We start from the raw sequence: 16,843 nt of genomic DNA, 5'->3' as shown, positions 1-16,843 counted from the left end.
AAAAAGGTTGTTATTTGTTCAATGAAAAATTTGAAGAAGGCAAAAGTTTCAACGCAAGTAACGGGAGACAGTGATAATTGTACGCAGCTGAACATTATATCATTCACGACGTCCTCTAACAGTTGGTCCTCTGGCCTTGAAAGTTTGTTCCAAAATATTGAAAACGATATACGTGACTGCTATTTAAGTAAATCACAATCGGTAAATCACATTGATATTGAAAACTTGGCTCGTTCTATTCTGAAGTTGGAACTTGTCCGAACGTCTTTGAGTAAATCTCTGAATCTTAATTGGGTAGCCGCATGTTCCAAATCCGAAGCCTGCTTCATTATGTACAATGCTAGTCGAATGAAAAACATTTTAGTTGAGTTTACGCGCCGAGCTGAAACAGGATACTATGGCGAAATGGCATTGGCGCACACGTTAACGTTTGAAGGTTTAAGTTTGGAGCCGGAATGGTACCTAGTTAAAATTCTGATAGAGTTCTCGCCACTTCTAAAGCAGATTTCCCAATACTTGACTTCAAATGATAATACAGACAATTCAGTTTTTCCAATGCATACCCTTTATATCTATTTATCCAGCTTAGCCAGATCATTCAGTAGTTATTACAATAAAAACAAAATTTTGATGGAACCGAAAAATCAGAAAGTAATTAATCTTATTAATATGAGATTTTATGTCGTACAGTGTGTTTATAAAGTGTTCATTGTATGTCTGCGTTTATTAGACTGTGAACCTCTAGACAGAATGTAACTAATGTTTTTCACAATTTATGTCGAATTAAAAATTGTAGGGCAAATTTTCTACTTTGAACAGTTTGGTTTCACGCGTACTTGTTTGTTCTCAAAACTGTTGACAATTTAAACCTTAGATTTTTGATGAAAACTGTATGAAGAATTATCCTAAACGCGGAGTTTGTGCCGTTGTATTGTAGAAAGAATCCACTTTAACCTAAATCAAACAATATTGTCTTTATTTTGTGTTCAGCTTTGTTTCCAGCATATTTTTACCCTTGTGATAAGCAAGGGTATTCCAATTGGGTACGTGACGTTTTCCCCCGCAAATAACTTTGTTCACAGGACTCATCTCCTGGATCCTGGACTCATTCACCTACTTACTTTTTATCAATTCAATCAACCATCCGGTGCATCTGGCCTAGAGGTGACACACCTGCTTAAGGTTGCGAATGCTTGTGGCTAAAATCAGACCGACCCCTGTTTTTTTTTGCAAACTAGAATTTTGGTGCTTTTCGGACTATTGGCCGTCTATTTATTTTTGTCGGCTTCATTCCCGTAGCCCAATTTTTTTTTGACAGGTTCAGTTTGATTTCAAGTTGCTGTCGCACCCATCATTGAGCGGACAAAGCCAGGGATTCCTAGCACTCCAAAAGCTCCTGGTATAGTTTCAAAGCGTTTATTTTATTTTTTTTCTGCGTATTTTGAGTTTTTTGCTATTTTTTTTGACAAAAACGGTATTTCGAAGGTTTTTTTTTCAATTTTTGTTAGATTTGAGTTTAATCGTGTTCATGCATCTTTGTTTCGCAAATGCATGCATTTTGCAGTTTTAAACAGCTTGAGCGAAACGTGTTGCGAACTTGCAAACACAGGGTAAAACTCTACGAAATTTCGGCCGGTTATCGAAATTAGAGCCGGTTATCGCGGATTGTTTTTGTATCGGACTGTTTTTCTGCCATTTCATGATTTTTTGGACTGTTTTGTATATGATTGCACGTGGTATTTTCTCGTTTAAAAGCTTTATTCGACTTAAAGTGTTTCGGCTTTTGTTTCATCGGCTTACTTGTTTTGTGTCACTTCAAAAGCAAAAAATGATTGACTTTTTTCTAATGAATTCAGGTAGTATGTTTCAAGTTTTAAAATTTAATTGCTTGAAATATTTTTTATACAAGAACATCATTTTTTTGTCTTGGGTCAATGTGCATCTACTCACTTGTTTGTGGTTTAGTGGCCGCTTAGTATATAATAAAAGCTGAATTTCTAAAAAAAAAACTCAAGAAGTTTTTTTTTTTCGATTTTTTTCCGTCGCATTTTCTGTTTCGCTAACTTTGAAATCTGCACTTGCGTTATATCGCAAGTGACGCGAAGCTGAACATTATATCATTCACGACGTCCTCTAAAAGTTGGTCCTCTGGACTTGAAAGTTTGTTCCAAAATATTGAAAACGATATACGTGACTGCTATTTAAGTAAATCACAATCGGTAAATCACATTGATATTGAAAACTTGGCTCGTTCTGTTCTGAAGTTGGAGCTTGTCCGAACGTCTTTGAGTAAATCTCTGAATCTTAATTGGGTAGCGGCATGTTCCAAATCCGAAGCCTGCTTCATTATGTACAATGCTAGTCGAATGAAAAATTTTTTAATTGAGTTTACACGCCGAGCTGAAACAGGAGACTATGGCGAAATGGCATTGGCGCACACGTTAACGTTTGAAGGTATAAACTTGGAGCCGGAATGGAACCTAGTTAAAATTCTGATAGAGTTCTCGCCACTTCTAAAGCAGATTTACCAATACTTGACTTCAAATGATAATACAGACAATTCAGTTTTTCCAATGCATACCCTTTATATCTATTTATCCAGTTTAGCCAGATCATTCAGTAGTTATTACAATAAAAACAAAATTTTGATGGAACCGAAAAATCAGAAAGTAATTAATCTAATTAATATGAGATTTTATGTTGTACAGTGTGTTTATAAAGTGTTCATTGTATGTCTGCGTTTATTAGACTGTGAACCTCTAGACAGAATGTAACTAATGTTTTTCACAATTTATGTCGAATTAAAAATTGTAGGGCAAATTTTCTACTTTGAACAGTTTGGTTTCACGCGTACTTGTTTGTTCTCAAAACTGTTGACAATTTAAACCTTAGATTTTTGATGAAAACTGTATGAAGAATTATCCTAAACGCGGAGTTTGTGCCGTTGTATTGTAGAAAGAATCCACTTTAACCTAAATCAAACAATATTGTCTTTATTTTGTGTTCAGCTTTGTTTCCAGCATATTTTTACCCTTGTGATAAGCAAGGGTATTCCAATTGGGTACGTCACGTTTTTCCCCGCAAATAACTTTGTTCACAGGACTCATCTCCTGGATCCTGGACTCATTCACCTACTTACTTTTTATCAATTCAATCAACCATCCGGTGCATCTGGCCTAGAGGTGACACACCTGCTTAAGGTTGCGAATGCTTGTGGCTAGAATCGGACCGACCCCTGTTTTTTTTTTGCAAACTAGAATTTTGGTGCTTTTCGGACTATTGGCCATCTGTTTATTTTTGTCGGCTTCATTCCCGTAGCCCAATTTTTTTTTGACAGGTTCAGTTTGATTTCAAGTTGCTGTCGCACCCATCATTGAGCGGACAAAGCCAGGGATTCCTAGCACTCCAAAAGCTCCTTGTATAGTTTCAAAGCGTTTAGGTTATTTTTTTCTGCGTATTTTGAGTTTTTTTGCTATTTTTTTTTTGACAAAAACGGTATTTCGAAGGTTTTTTTTCTTCAATTTTTGTTAGATTTGAGTTTAATCGTTTTCATGCATCTTTGAATTGCAAATGCATGCATTTTGCAGTTTTAAAAAGCTTGAGCGAAACGTGTTGCGAACTTGCAAACAGAGGGTAAAGCTCTACGAAATTTCGGCCGGTTATCGAAATTAGAGTCGGTTATCGCGGATTGTTTTTGTATCGGACTGTTTTTCTGCCATTTCATGATTTTTTGGACTGTTTTGTATATGATTGCACGTGGTATTTTCTCGTTTAAAAGCTTTATTCGACTTTAAGTGTTTCGGCTTTTGTTTCATCGGCTTACTTGTTTTGTGTCACTTCAAAAGCAAAAAATGATAGACTTTTTTCTAATGAATTCAGGTAGTATGTTTCAAGTTTTAAAATTTAATTGCTTGAAATATTTTTTATACAAGAACATCATTTTTTTTCTATTGGGTCAATGTGCATCTACTCACTTGTTTGTGGCTTAGTGGCCGCTTAGTAAATAATAAAAGCTGAATTTCTAAAAAAAAATTCTCAAGAAGTTTTTTTTTCGATTTTTTTCCGTCGCATTTTCTGTTTCGCTAACTTTGAAATCTGCACTTGCGTTATATCGCAAGTGACGCGAAGCTGAACATTATATCATTCACGACGTCCTCTAAAAGTTGGTCCTCTGGACTTGAAAGTTTGTTCCAAAATATTGAAAACGATATACGTGACTGCTATTTAAGTAAATCACAATCGGTAAATCACATTGATATTGAAAACTTGGCTCGTTCTGTTCTGAAGTTGGAGCTTGTCCGAACGTCTTTGAGTAAATCTCTGAATCTTAATTGGGTAGCGGCATGTTCCAAATCCGAAGCCTGCTTCATTATGTACAATGCTAGTCGAATGAAAAATATTTTAATTGAGTTTACACGCCGAGCTGAAACAGGAGACTATGGCGAAATGGCATTGGCGCACACGTTAACGTTTGAAGGTATAAACTTGGAGCCGGAATGGAACCTAGTTAAAATTCTGATAGAGTTCTCGCCACTTCTAAAGCAGATTTACCAATACTTGACTTCAAATGATAATACAGACAATTCAGTTTTTCCAATGCATACCCTTTATATCTATTTATCCAGCTTAGCCAGATCATTCAGTAGTTATTACAATAAAAACAAAATTTTGATCGAACCGAAAAATCAGAAAGTAATTAATCTAATTAATATGAGATTTTATGTACAGTGTGTTTATAAAGTGTTCATTGTATGTCTGCGTTTATTAGACTGTGAACCTCTAGACAGAATGTAACTAATGTTTTTCACAATTAATGTCGAATTAAAAATTCTAGGGCAAATTTTCTACTTTGAACAGTTTGGTTTCACGCGTACTTGTTTGTTCTCAAAACTGTTGACATTTTAAACCTTAGATTTTTGATGAAAACTGTATGAAGAATTATCCTAAACGCGGAGTTTGTGCCGTTGTATTGTAGTAAGAATCCACTTTAACCAAAATCAAACAATATTGTCTTTGTTTTGTGTTCAGCTTTGTTTCCAGCATATTTTACCCTTGTGATAAGCAAGGGTATTCCAATCGGGTACGTGACGTTTTTCCCCGCAAATAACTTTGTTCACAGGACTCATCTCCTGGATCCTCGACTCATTCACCTACTTAGCTTTTTATCAATTCAATCAACCATCCGGTGCATCTGGCCTAGAGGTGACACACCTGCTTAAGGTTGCGAATGCTTGTGGCTAGAATCAGACCGACCCTTGTTGTTTTTTGCAAACTAGAATTTTGGTGCTTTTCGGACTATTGGCCGTCTGTTTATTTTTGTCGGCTTCATTCCCGTAGCCCAATTTTTTTTTGACAGGTTCAGTTTGATTTCAAGTTGCTGTTGCACCCATCATTGAGCGGACAAAGCCAGGGATTCCTAGCACTCCAAAAGCTCCTGGTATAGTTTCAAAGCGTTTAGGTTATTTTTTTCTGCGTATTTTGAGTTTTTTGCTATTTTTTTTTGACAAAAACGGTATTTCGAAGGTTTTTTTTTCAATTTTTGTTAGATTTGAGTTTAATCGTGTTCATGCATCTTTGTTTCGCAAATGCATTCATTTTGCAGTTTTAAACAGCTTGAGCGAAACGTGTTGCGATCTTGCAAACAGAGGGTAAAACTCTACGAAATTTCGGCCGGTTATCGAAATTAGAGCCGGTTATCGCGGATTGTTTTTGTATCGGACTGTTTTTCTGCCTTTTCATGACAAAGTAATTGACAAAATCAGAAAGTAATTAATCTAATTAATATGAGATTTTATGTCGTACAGTGTGTTTATAAAGTGTTCATTGTATGTCTGCGTTTATTAGACTGAACCTCTAGACAGAATGTAACTAATGTTTTTCACAATTTATGTCGAATTAAAAATTGTAGGGCAAATTTTCTACTTTGAACAGTTTGTTTTCACGCGTACTTGTTTGTTCTCAAAACTTTTGACAATTTAAACCTTAGATTTTTGATGAAAACTGTATGAAGAATTATCCTAAACGCGGAGTTTGTGCCGTTATATTGTAGTAAGAATCCACTTTAACCTAAATCAAACAATATTGTCTTTATTTTGTGTTCAGCTTTGTTTCCAGCATATTTTTACCCTTGTGATAAGCAAGGGTATTCCAATCGGGTACGTGACGTTTTCCCCCGCAAATAACTTTGTTCACAGGACTCATCTCCTGGATCCTGGACTCATTCACCTACTTACTTTTTATCAATTCAATCAACCATCCGCTGCATCTGGCCTAGAGGTGACACACCTGCTTAAGGTTGCGAATGCTTGTGGCTAAAATCAGACCGACCCCTGTTTTTTTTGCAAACTAGAATTTTGGTGCTTTTCGGACTATTGGCCGTCTGTTTATTTTTGTCGGCTTCATTCCCGTAGCCCAATTTTTTTTTGACAGGTTCAGTTTGATTTCAAGTTGCTGTCGCAGCCATCATTGAGCGGACAAAGCCAGGGATTCCTAGCACTCCAAAAGCTCCTGGTATAGTTTCAAAGCGTTTACGTTATTTTTTTCTGCGTATTTTGAGTTTTTTGCTTTTTTTTTTGACAAAAACGGTATTTCGAAGGTTTTTTTTCTTCAATTTTTGTTAGATTTGATTTTAATCGTGTTCATGCATCTTTGTTTCGCAAATGCATGCATTTTGCAGTTTTAAACAGCTTGAGCGAAACGTGTTGCGAACTTGCAAACAGAGGGTAAAACTCTACGAATTTTCGGCCGGTTATCGAAATTAGAGCCGGTTATCGCGGATTGTTTTTGTATCGGACTGTTTTTCTGCCATTTCATGATTTTTTGGACTGTTTTGTACATGATTGCACGTGGAATTTTCTTGTTTAAAAGCTTTATTCGACTTAAAGTGTTTCGGCTTTTGTTTCATCGGCTTACTTGTTTTGTGTCACTTCAAAAGCAAAAAATGATTGACTTTTTTCTAATGAATTCAGGTAGTATGTTTCAAGTTTTAAAATTTAATTGCTTAAAATATTTTTCATACAAAAACATCGTTTTTTTGTCTCGGGTCAATGTGCATCTACTCACTTGTTTGTGGCTTAGTGGCCGCTTAGTAAATAATAAAAGCTGAATTTCTAAAAAAAAAATTCTCAAGAAGTTTTTTTTTCGATTTTTTTCCGTCGCATTTTCTGTTTCGCTAACTTTTAAATCTGCTTTTGCGTTATATCGCAAGTGACGCGAAGCTCCGCTTCGCCTCTGTATTACGGTTGATATTAGCAAGAGTTATCAAATCGGAACACAGAACTTTTTATGTTAACAACTTGTCAGTTGAATGCTTTGACGTTCTCGTTAAAAAAAGAGTTCAACTTTCATAGCTTCTCTCTTTTCTCTCTGCACACTTCACTTCTCTCAGCACATTTCGTCTCGTTATGGCAAAGATCCTAGGTTCGAATCTTGCCAGGACCAGTTCCTTTTTCAAATGAGATATCAAAAAATGTAGCATTTCAGGACAGTTTTTCATGACAACAGTTTTGGTTTTGGCTTGACGGGAATTCACCCAACTTTTGGCGGCTTAGTTGCCCCTCGAAAAGTGTTTCTCAAGACAAAGACTGAGCTAAAGCCGAAGATTGGTTCTGGACGTGTTTTCTACAATAGAACATCATTCCAGACAATTTTCAAGTTTTGTACTTGTTTGGTTTTGAGTGCTTGCAATGCTATCTTTGTGTGGTATCGCAAGTGGTAAGAAGCTCCGCTTAGCTTCTGTGTGGCTCATTGATCTTAAATGTAAAAAAAGGTTATAAGTTAGTGATTCATTCAGGACATATTTATATCGTGTTTCTTGCATTTTTCTTTATTGTTCATTCAATGTCAATGAATTTAGTGATGCACTCATTTCGATCGTTTTGTTTTTTTTTCTGGAGAAAGTCTTAAACATTGTTCACGCTCAAGTTTTTATTTTTTTTTTGTAGTTTGACTTCTAATTTTTATTTCGAAGTTGCATGCAAACTAATTTGGCCAAATGGGGGGCAAATTATGCTCTCCAAGAATCAAAGTGCAAATGGCGCGAAAAAGGAGTTTAGTTTTGAGATTTCCCAGTGGAATTAAAATGTATCTATATTTTTCCCAAGTTTTAGTTAATCAGAAAAGTCTCAATCATAAATGAAGCTGAAAAAGTTTTAAGGTGATATCTATTTTTTGCTCATTGAGCTCATTGACAGTTTTTCAACTGTCTGTTGACTATGTTTTCGAAGCTATTTTTTTTTCTGGCGTTGGCGAAGCTCGGCGTCGGCTCTTTGTTTGAAATCGAATTCGCACAAACTGTCCATGTTTTGTTTATTAACGCACATTCATTGCTCCCTGATTGTTAGAGGATGTATTAATAACTTAAGGCTGAAAGGTGCAGCTCTTTTTTCCGTTTTTTTGCCCGTGTTTGTGAACTGCAGTTTCGCTTCAGTATGAAATTCTGCGCCTATGGTAAATGTAATCTACTCGGTATCGTCAACAAGGACACCAACACAGCCTAGATGACGTAGTTCTGTAGTTGTGATGATGCACTTTTCAGACTAATGAACTGAACATGGATCCAAACGACCCGCGAGCAGCTTCATCAGCCACGCGGATTATTAAAGTGCCTCGAATGCCTAAAAGCATGCAACAGATGATCCCGCCTTCCGTAGCAGCTAAAACGTTGAACACTACGAACATTAATTCACAGACTCATTTCGGGAATACTTCGCCTCAAGTTATACGTATTGTACCAAATCAATTAATGAGCAGCCATAATGTTCAGCAGATATCAGGGAAAAGTTTGCAGTCACTAATAAATCAATCAAATGAATCGTTAAGGTCAGCGCAAGTTACAGACTCAAATATACGCGAGACAATTTTTACAGAGAGTATAGCTGGTTCATCAAATTCCAGTTTAAGTCAGTCGATTTTTATCCAAAATTTACCGCAGAAAACACTCACAAGTCATAAAAATGACTCTTCTATTCCGTCTTATAACGTGCCTTCTTTACAATCGAAGGTTGTGCATGCAAATCTGACATCATCACCCGTTGTGCAACCCAGTACAACTAAATTGCAGTACACTTCAGCGTCGAAGCAGTTATGGGAAAGTATGGGAGGAAAAAAGAAAACCTGCAATTGTACCAAGTCGCTCTGTCTTAAGCTCTACTGTGAGTGTTTTGCAAACGGCGAGTTTTGTTTTTCATGCAACTGCTCAAATTGTTTCAACACGCTGGAAAACGATTTCGAAAGAACTGAAGCAATTCGAGCGATTTTAAGTCGCAATCCGAATGCGTTTCATCCGAAAGTCGGTAAAGTGACGTTTAGCGAAGAGAAATCGCATTACAAGGGTTGCAACTGCAAAAAAACTAATTGTGTCAAAAATTATTGTGAATGTTTTGAAGCTAAAATTTTGTGTACAAACTTATGTAAATGTACTGATTGTTTTAATTGTCAAGAACGTGTGGGTATGCGATCTGTCGGAGATGTTACCGCTTTGAGACTTCTCAAAGAAGGAACTTTGAGAGATTTGAACTACTATCGAAATGAGTTCATTGATAAACTTCCTTTTACTTTGATGACCGAAGAAATTATCGAATCAGTTGTGCAATGTTTACTTTCTCAAGCCGAAGAAGCGATGATGACTGAACGTTCAATCGAGGATACAGAACGAATGATTCTACAAGAGTTTGAGCATTGTACCACACAAATAATTGAAAAATCGGCGTCCTTTAAAAGTGCTGTCCCTGAGTTGAATTCAAACTCATGATAACTATTGGTTAAAATGTTTGTAGTTTACCAATTTTTGTGCCAAGGCGTTATTGCGATTTTATGCTTTGACAAAGTGATTATTGACACCATAAAATCTTTAACTCAAGGATAACTTTTTGACGAGCACACAAAATCACAGCTTTTTGAACTATTATTGGCTCAAAAGGAAGAAGCTTTACTCTAGCTGCTAATGAGATATTTACCGAATAAGTGAACAATATTAGACCATATAATCTTCACTTCACAAAATCTTCTCAACATCCTGAGTTCAGTCGTGATTTGAACCGAATGAAAAAATTCAATATCGAAGAAAACTGGCGAATAATATTTGTCTATGCCGTAAATGGCTAGAACTTTACTTGCATCTATGGCGTTTCGAAATGAGAAGTTAAATTTTTGCTTCACTTTTTTCTGAAATTTTTTCAAATAGTTTTAATTGACGGGTGGCAGTTTGCGTTCACATTTAAAGTTTTTTTTTATTTTCAATTGGTAGCATTTACTAAACTGACATTTGTAGTTAAATTCAAATCTGGACATCGAAAATTCATTCAAATTTCAGATCTGTATCAGTTCTGTGGCATGTCTCTTTTTTCGCGTAACATTTACAGATATGATAATTATGGAAAAAGTCAGGTATGATCATGTCTGCTTCAGGTCTGGCCCAGGTATGATGAGGCCTGACTTCAGATCTGATTTTACTTGATCATACCTGGACCAGACATGATTATTCCTAATTTTACTTGATCATACCTGGACCAGACTTGACCATACCTGACTTTACATGATCATACCTGGACCAGACATGATCATACCTGACTTTACATGATCATACCTAGATCAAAAATGCTTTTTAAAAACTCCGTAGCCAAAAACTCAAATTATCAACTGATCAATTATAGACGCAATTACTGAAGCAAGAACAATAAAAAAACAGTGATGGGATGTTCATGAGATATTTGCAAATAAATTTGGAGAACATAAGAGACAACCTCAGAAAATTTCATATGTTATATAGAAATTTGAACAATCACCAAAAAGAAAAGCGAATCTTTAGAAAAAAGAGATGGTACAATTTTCTTGCATCAGAGAATTGTGCTGCTTTGTTTTTACCTGGAATTTTTCGTCATAGGTTTTTTTAATTCCCGAATTATATCAAATTTCTGGCAGAGAATGTATTAGATTTAGTCGCAATATTGGTTGCCGTATTTCACTCCTTCATCGAATTCATTTAGTCTTCATGTGTTTTTGATCCAGTCGTGGTACGCCCCCACTCTCTGCCCCACCCACTCTTGGGTCACAACTCCATAGAGACACTCTGCATGTGGCATCAACCCCTCCGGATCTTGTTTCGTCGATTTGGTCCTTTTTGCAGAGAAGATTGGATTTCCTGGAAAAGTAACAATCATTATAATATCGTTCACAAGGCTGAGCAGTAACATATTTTAATCAAAAAAAATTAAGTTGCGGCGGTCGAAAAATAAGTCGCGGTGGTCGAAAAATTAGTCGCGGCGGTCGAAAAATTAGTGGCAGCCGTCGAAAAATTGGTCGCGGCATGGTCGAAAAAATAGTCGCGGCCGTCGAAAAATTGGTCGCGGCATGGTCGAAAAAATAGTCGCGGCGGTCAAAAAATTGGCCGAGACGTGGTCGAAAAAATAGTCGCGGCATGGTCGAAAAATTAGTCGCACCAGTCGAAAAAATAGTCGCGGCATGGTCGAAATATTAGTCAAGGTGGTCAAAAAAATTGTCTCGGCATGGTTGAAAAATGAACTCAATCTATCCCAGGTTGCGTGATGTACAACAAACAAAGTACAAGGGCTCTATTAACAGCTAACACCACTTCAAAAGAAAGAATATTTAAATGGTCATTTCATCGACAAACAAGACACTTGACAAAACTTGGTCATCATTCTTTACAGATTGTACCATCCTTCGTGCCACCTTAAAATTGATGTTTATGAGAGAGAAGGAGGATTTGGAAAAATAGCTTGATGTGACAACTTCAAATTGATATGAAGACTTCGACTAGTCAATAATCAGCATTTTTTAATCAGAAACTGAATGAATACAAAACTGCTAGCTGAAATTATTGTAGTTGAATTTGACGCTGTGTTAGAGATGGCCAATTTTGTAAGTTTGCGAGTAGAAAGTTTGACAAGCGGTGACAAAATTGCGTTTGAAAATAGCACTACTTCATTAGGGATATAATGTGTTATTTTTTTTCAGAATAGAATACGAGATGTAAATACGTCTGTAAGTACGTCTTTACAGAAATACGTCACGTCTAGTCATGTCTGACTCAGGTATAGTCATGTCTGACTCATGTATAGTCATGTCTGACCAGGTATAGTCATGTCTGACCAGGTATAGTCATGTCTGACCAGGTATAGTCATGTCTGACCAGGTATAGTCATGTCTAACCAGGTATAGTCATGCCTGACCAGGTATAGTCATGTCTGACCAGGTATAGTCATGTCTGATTAGGTATAGTCATATCTGACCAGGTATAGTCATATCTGACCAGGTATAGTCATGCCTGACCAGGTATAGTCATGTCTGACCATGTATAGTCATGTCTGACCAGGTATAGTCATGTCTGACCAGGTATAGTCATGTCTGACCAGGTATAGTCATGTCTGACCAGGTATAGTCATGTCTGACCAGATATTGTCTGCAAACGGCAGATGCGATCAAATGTGAAACATCTGCAGAGAGCTGAAAATTATCTAGTGTCTGACAATTCTATGATCAGACATGAAATTGTGAGAAAAGTTCGGTACGCGTGCTAATACTAATGATTATAAGATGATTTAATTTTTGAGTTTAACAATTTGTTAGTTCTTTTTCTATATTTGAATGTTATCACTCGATGATTATCTAGCATTCAATTGTCCATATTCTTGTCATTTTTTCTTTTTCTTAAGAGAAATTTTTATTTGCTTCGATTCTGTGTATTGTTTTTTTTCTGTACATGTATAGTGAAGTTATAATTTTGTCTAAAGTTTATAAATACAACCTGCACCGCACTTGTACCTGTTTTTATGCCGATGCTACACACATTGTTTGCTAAACTAATTTCGTTATATATGTGGAACAGTTTTTTTGTGGTATTGCTGTCTTTTTTTTCATTTTTTATTGTCCATGATTTTGTAACTCCGATTTGAGTAATCGAAGTCTTTTACTTCTACTATTACCGGCAACTGAGAACTTGATTTGAAAAGAAGCAGCAGGTTTAATTGGTTTCCATCGAAACTTTCGTTGAATTGAGAACTTGTGGATAACATTGCATTTTTTGAAAAGGTTAGGTATGGATTGTTGCGAAGTTGCTGTATATATTTTCATACCAGGTACTCGATTCTAATCTATCGCGTTAATTTAGATTTTTTTCCCGAAATACGCATGAAAAGTTCACACACCAAACTTTACAACACCGTATTGTAGAAGATTTAACCAAATAAGTGTTTAAAGAGCGAAAATATGGTCTATTTTATAAGACGTGATATTGTTTTTTTTCTTTTCATTTTTTTCTTGTAAAAGTCTTAAACTTTGTTCACGCTCAAATTTGATCACGTGCCACTGTTGAATTGAAAAAGTCTAAAAGTCGCGAAACAAAGGAATGGCTTCTAGCATCAAAAATTGCTTTAGCTTTCTGAATTCCTAGGGGAATAAAAAAGTGCCTGTTGATTTAGGGCCAACCTCAAACAATTTATGAAATTTGAAGAGCTTTAGTGTGATTTATTTTTTTCTTTGAAATTCGAAAGTTAAAAAATTTTCGATCAACTTTTTCCAATTTTGTTCTTCTAATACTTCTCTAATTATCTGCTGGCTATGTTTTTTCGCGTGTGATTTGCAAGCGCTGTCAAACCGGAACTAGATAAGCCGTAGGCTTTTTAGACAATCCTTGTTGATGATTGTAAATATACATATTGTATTGTAATAATCATCAACTGAATTAAATATTATTATTATTAACGTAACAATTTAATTTTTTTGAAGCAAAACGTGTCTAACCGAATCACTGAATCAGTATTCCAATTCGGTGATGTGGTCAAAATCTATTTTGTACAGGTTTGAATTTTAAATACTCGTGCTATTCGAAATCTGTGGTTTGTAACTTGAGCAACTCGGATTTGGTTTATTTCATTTTTTTTTCTGTTTTCCCTCCATTAGTTTAAATTCTTTTTTTTCCCGAAATTTTGAGTTAACGGGCTACTTGATGAAACAATTATTATAATCGTCATTAGTACCAAGCAAATGAATAAATTATACATGGGTTGAGTAATATCAAGTTTTTATTGAGTTTTAAAAAAAATCTTGATCAAACTCCTCAAATTATACATAATATATTCGTTTCTTAGTAAACTTTTATAGTCTTGACAAATGAAAAATTAAAATTGAAAATTATTATATCCATGCGTTGCTGATTAGATTATCCGTGCGTTGCTGATTAAAAGTCGCTAGTCTTCAACCATTTCCCAAATACTCAGCTCTAAATCAAGTAAATCCGGAAGATCGGCTTCGCCTCTGTTTCGAATTTTGGATATTGTTTAGTATTTCCCTCTATTGCCAAATTCGTATATTGCTCACTTTGCATATGAATCTTAATGTCAAAGAAAAATCGAAAATGTTTACTTTCGTTTTATATGATTTTCTTTTGCAAAAAGAATTATGGTAGGATTTTCTGTTTTGCTTCCTCAGTAACCGTCTAAAATATTTTAATCCTTTTAATAATAAACTAAGATAGATACATAACATGGTTCGTCAATTTTTCGGGACCAGTTTTGCAAGGGGGTTTGAAGATAAGCTGCGTAGTCGCTCTAATTCGTCAGTTTATTCAGCCTAAAAGTTTGAAGCATGTATATGACAGTAAATGTTTGAAACATATATGACTAATAGTATACCCTCTGTATTTCGGTAACAAATGTCGCTAAGTGTCGAAACCATGGTGATGTGAGTGCTGATGTGGCGCAATAGGCAATGTATGTGTCCCTAAAGCCAGTGGTCAATATAAAGATTCGATTCTTGTAGTCTCTGAAGTTTCTGCAAGACTTTCTGCTACTCGGACTTTTTGAAAAGAACACCTCGGATGCGATACGCTTACATTTGTCCTAAAATTATGCTATGCCATGATATCGTCGAGACGAATTATTGAACTCATATATTGCATTGCCAGCTGTAGTCGCATTTCAGTTTTTTTCAGATTATCGAATCAATATTCTTATATTCTTATATAGTTTAGAATTATGGCACGACCACGAAGAGAGAAAACACAGTGTATTGTCTATTTGCAACCGGTGAAAATTAAAAAGAAACGAACCTCAGGGTGTTTGGAAGTCGCAAATGTATATCATGGACGTTTTTAATATAAGCGCGACAATGTATTTCAATGACAATCAAATGGCTGTAATTGTAGTTGAATGTGGCGTTGAGCCAGGTCGCATTTTGCCGAAAAATTGGAATTTGAACTGCATCTTGACTTTTATTATAAGAAAGAAGTTGGTATAGATAGCACTTCCGTTTGTTAGTGACCAGGGCGAACGAGTTGAAGAAAATAAACCGATCAAAGTTCAATTCTACGCAGAAGGCAGTAAAGTTGAAAATTTTGAGGCTACTTTTAGCGAAACTGAAAATAAGGTAACACACAACACAGGGCTGACGTTAGACGAAATTTTAGATCCTGCGAATTGTTGGATTGATGAGCATACGAATTGTATGAATATCGAAATTGACTTGATAGAAATTTGAGTCATCAGTTATAGTAGCATGATGTAGTCTTTGCTACCAAAGCTTCATTCAAAAATATTGCCACCAAAACATCATTCGAGTATCCGAAAGAACTCAAAACAAGCCAAACGATTGCGCTGCGTATTTGAAAAGAAAGGAAATATCATTTCTCATTACTTTTTCAATTATAATATCTAATTTATCAAAGCATTAGTAATTTATTAAGTCATTAGGTAGTTTAGTTTGTTCTAAAATTGAATTATATACTATATAGATTTTGTTCAGTATTTCAAAATAAAAGCAGAATGGACGGAATTTTTTCATTAATATCGTTGGAGATCGGATATTACCAGGCAAACTACTGTGCACTGGATAGGCGCAAAATTTGGTGTCTGTAGGTCACTGGAAGACATCTTTAAACATTCTCCAAAATGTATGTGGATTCAACTTACAAAATTTCCGTGGGCTCCGCGCACAAATACCTGTAACGTATGTTTGGTTTTTGCACAATAGTTTTGTCGCGAATTCTGCTACGAGCGAATCTAGCTAGTTATTCCGCATTCCGCAAATGTAAGTGGAATCCGCAATTTTGTGGATTCTGCTTGCAATTTGCGGATTTCGCTTACAGTTGCGGATTCGATGACAGCGATATTTTACTATACACATATATTACTATTTGTTTGTGGATTTCACAATTGTGGAGGACAAATTCGCGACCAATGTGTTTTCAGCTTGTTGTGGAATCCACTTACAATGCACGAAATACACAGTTTGGCCTCTAATGAAAGACGATAATTTCAACGTGTTTATGTAATTGGGTGATAGGGTCCAACATGCCGTCACAATTGGTGTCATTGTTTGTCTACCAAACTTCAATAGTTTTTTTTCAAGCTGATAGTTCTCCGTTTCGCCAAAGCGCATTGATTTTTTTTGGTGCGTGAGTGCGCGCCAAAAAAGATCAAAATCTAGCAAAGTGACCAAAAACTGCATTTTAGGCTAATTTTTTCCCAAATCTAGCTGACGGAGGTTTCTGACTATAGAGGGCTTTTCTTTCTCAGTTTAATTTTTAAGTGTTTTATTTTCTGCGTACGGACTAAAGTGAAATAATGAAGATAACTGTTTCCGGATCAAAACAACAAACAACATTAAGAGGCCAAACTGCATTTTGTGAAATGAAAGCTGATTCCGCAACAGGCCGAAATCAGATTGGCTGCGGAATTTGCCACTTTACTTTTTTCTTTGATCTTCTTTTGCTGTTTTGGATTCCACAAACAAATAGCTAAAACTTTTTAGCGCTTAAAAAACAGGCGAATTTTTGGAATCCGCAACAGTGTTTGCGGAATCCGTAATATTTCATGGTATCCGCAAA

General features: G+C 35.8%; 2 protein-coding genes across 2 annotated transcripts in view; both read left to right on the top strand.

Moving 5' to 3' along the window:
* LOC134840616 (uncharacterized) overlaps positions 1-16,843 on the top strand; it is a 193,774-nt gene that overhangs the window by 159,654 nt on the left and 17,277 nt on the right. The window lies entirely within an intron of this gene.
* On the top strand, positions 8,520-9,847 carry LOC134839377 (protein lin-54 homolog). Its single transcript, XM_063854905.1, has one exon. It carries the CDS (start codon positions 8,552-8,554, stop codon positions 9,749-9,751), a length of 1,200 nt encoding a protein of 399 aa, XP_063710975.1. The 5' UTR covers positions 8,520-8,551; the 3' UTR covers positions 9,752-9,847.

This window comes from Symsagittifera roscoffensis, chromosome 2 (assembly GCF_963678635.1).
Source record: "Symsagittifera roscoffensis chromosome 2, txSymRosc1.1, whole genome shotgun sequence".
Taxonomy (NCBI): Eukaryota; Metazoa; Xenacoelomorpha; order Acoela; family Convolutidae; genus Symsagittifera; species Symsagittifera roscoffensis.
The sequence above is the reverse complement of the archived record's forward strand: the minus strand, read 5'-3'. Positions and strand labels throughout refer to the sequence as shown.

Excerpts from the sequence above, each read along its gene's own strand:
- LOC134839377 (XM_063854905.1), top strand. The coding sequence starts at position 8,552 with ATGGATCCAAACGACCCGCGAGCAGCTTCATCAGCCACGCGGATTATT.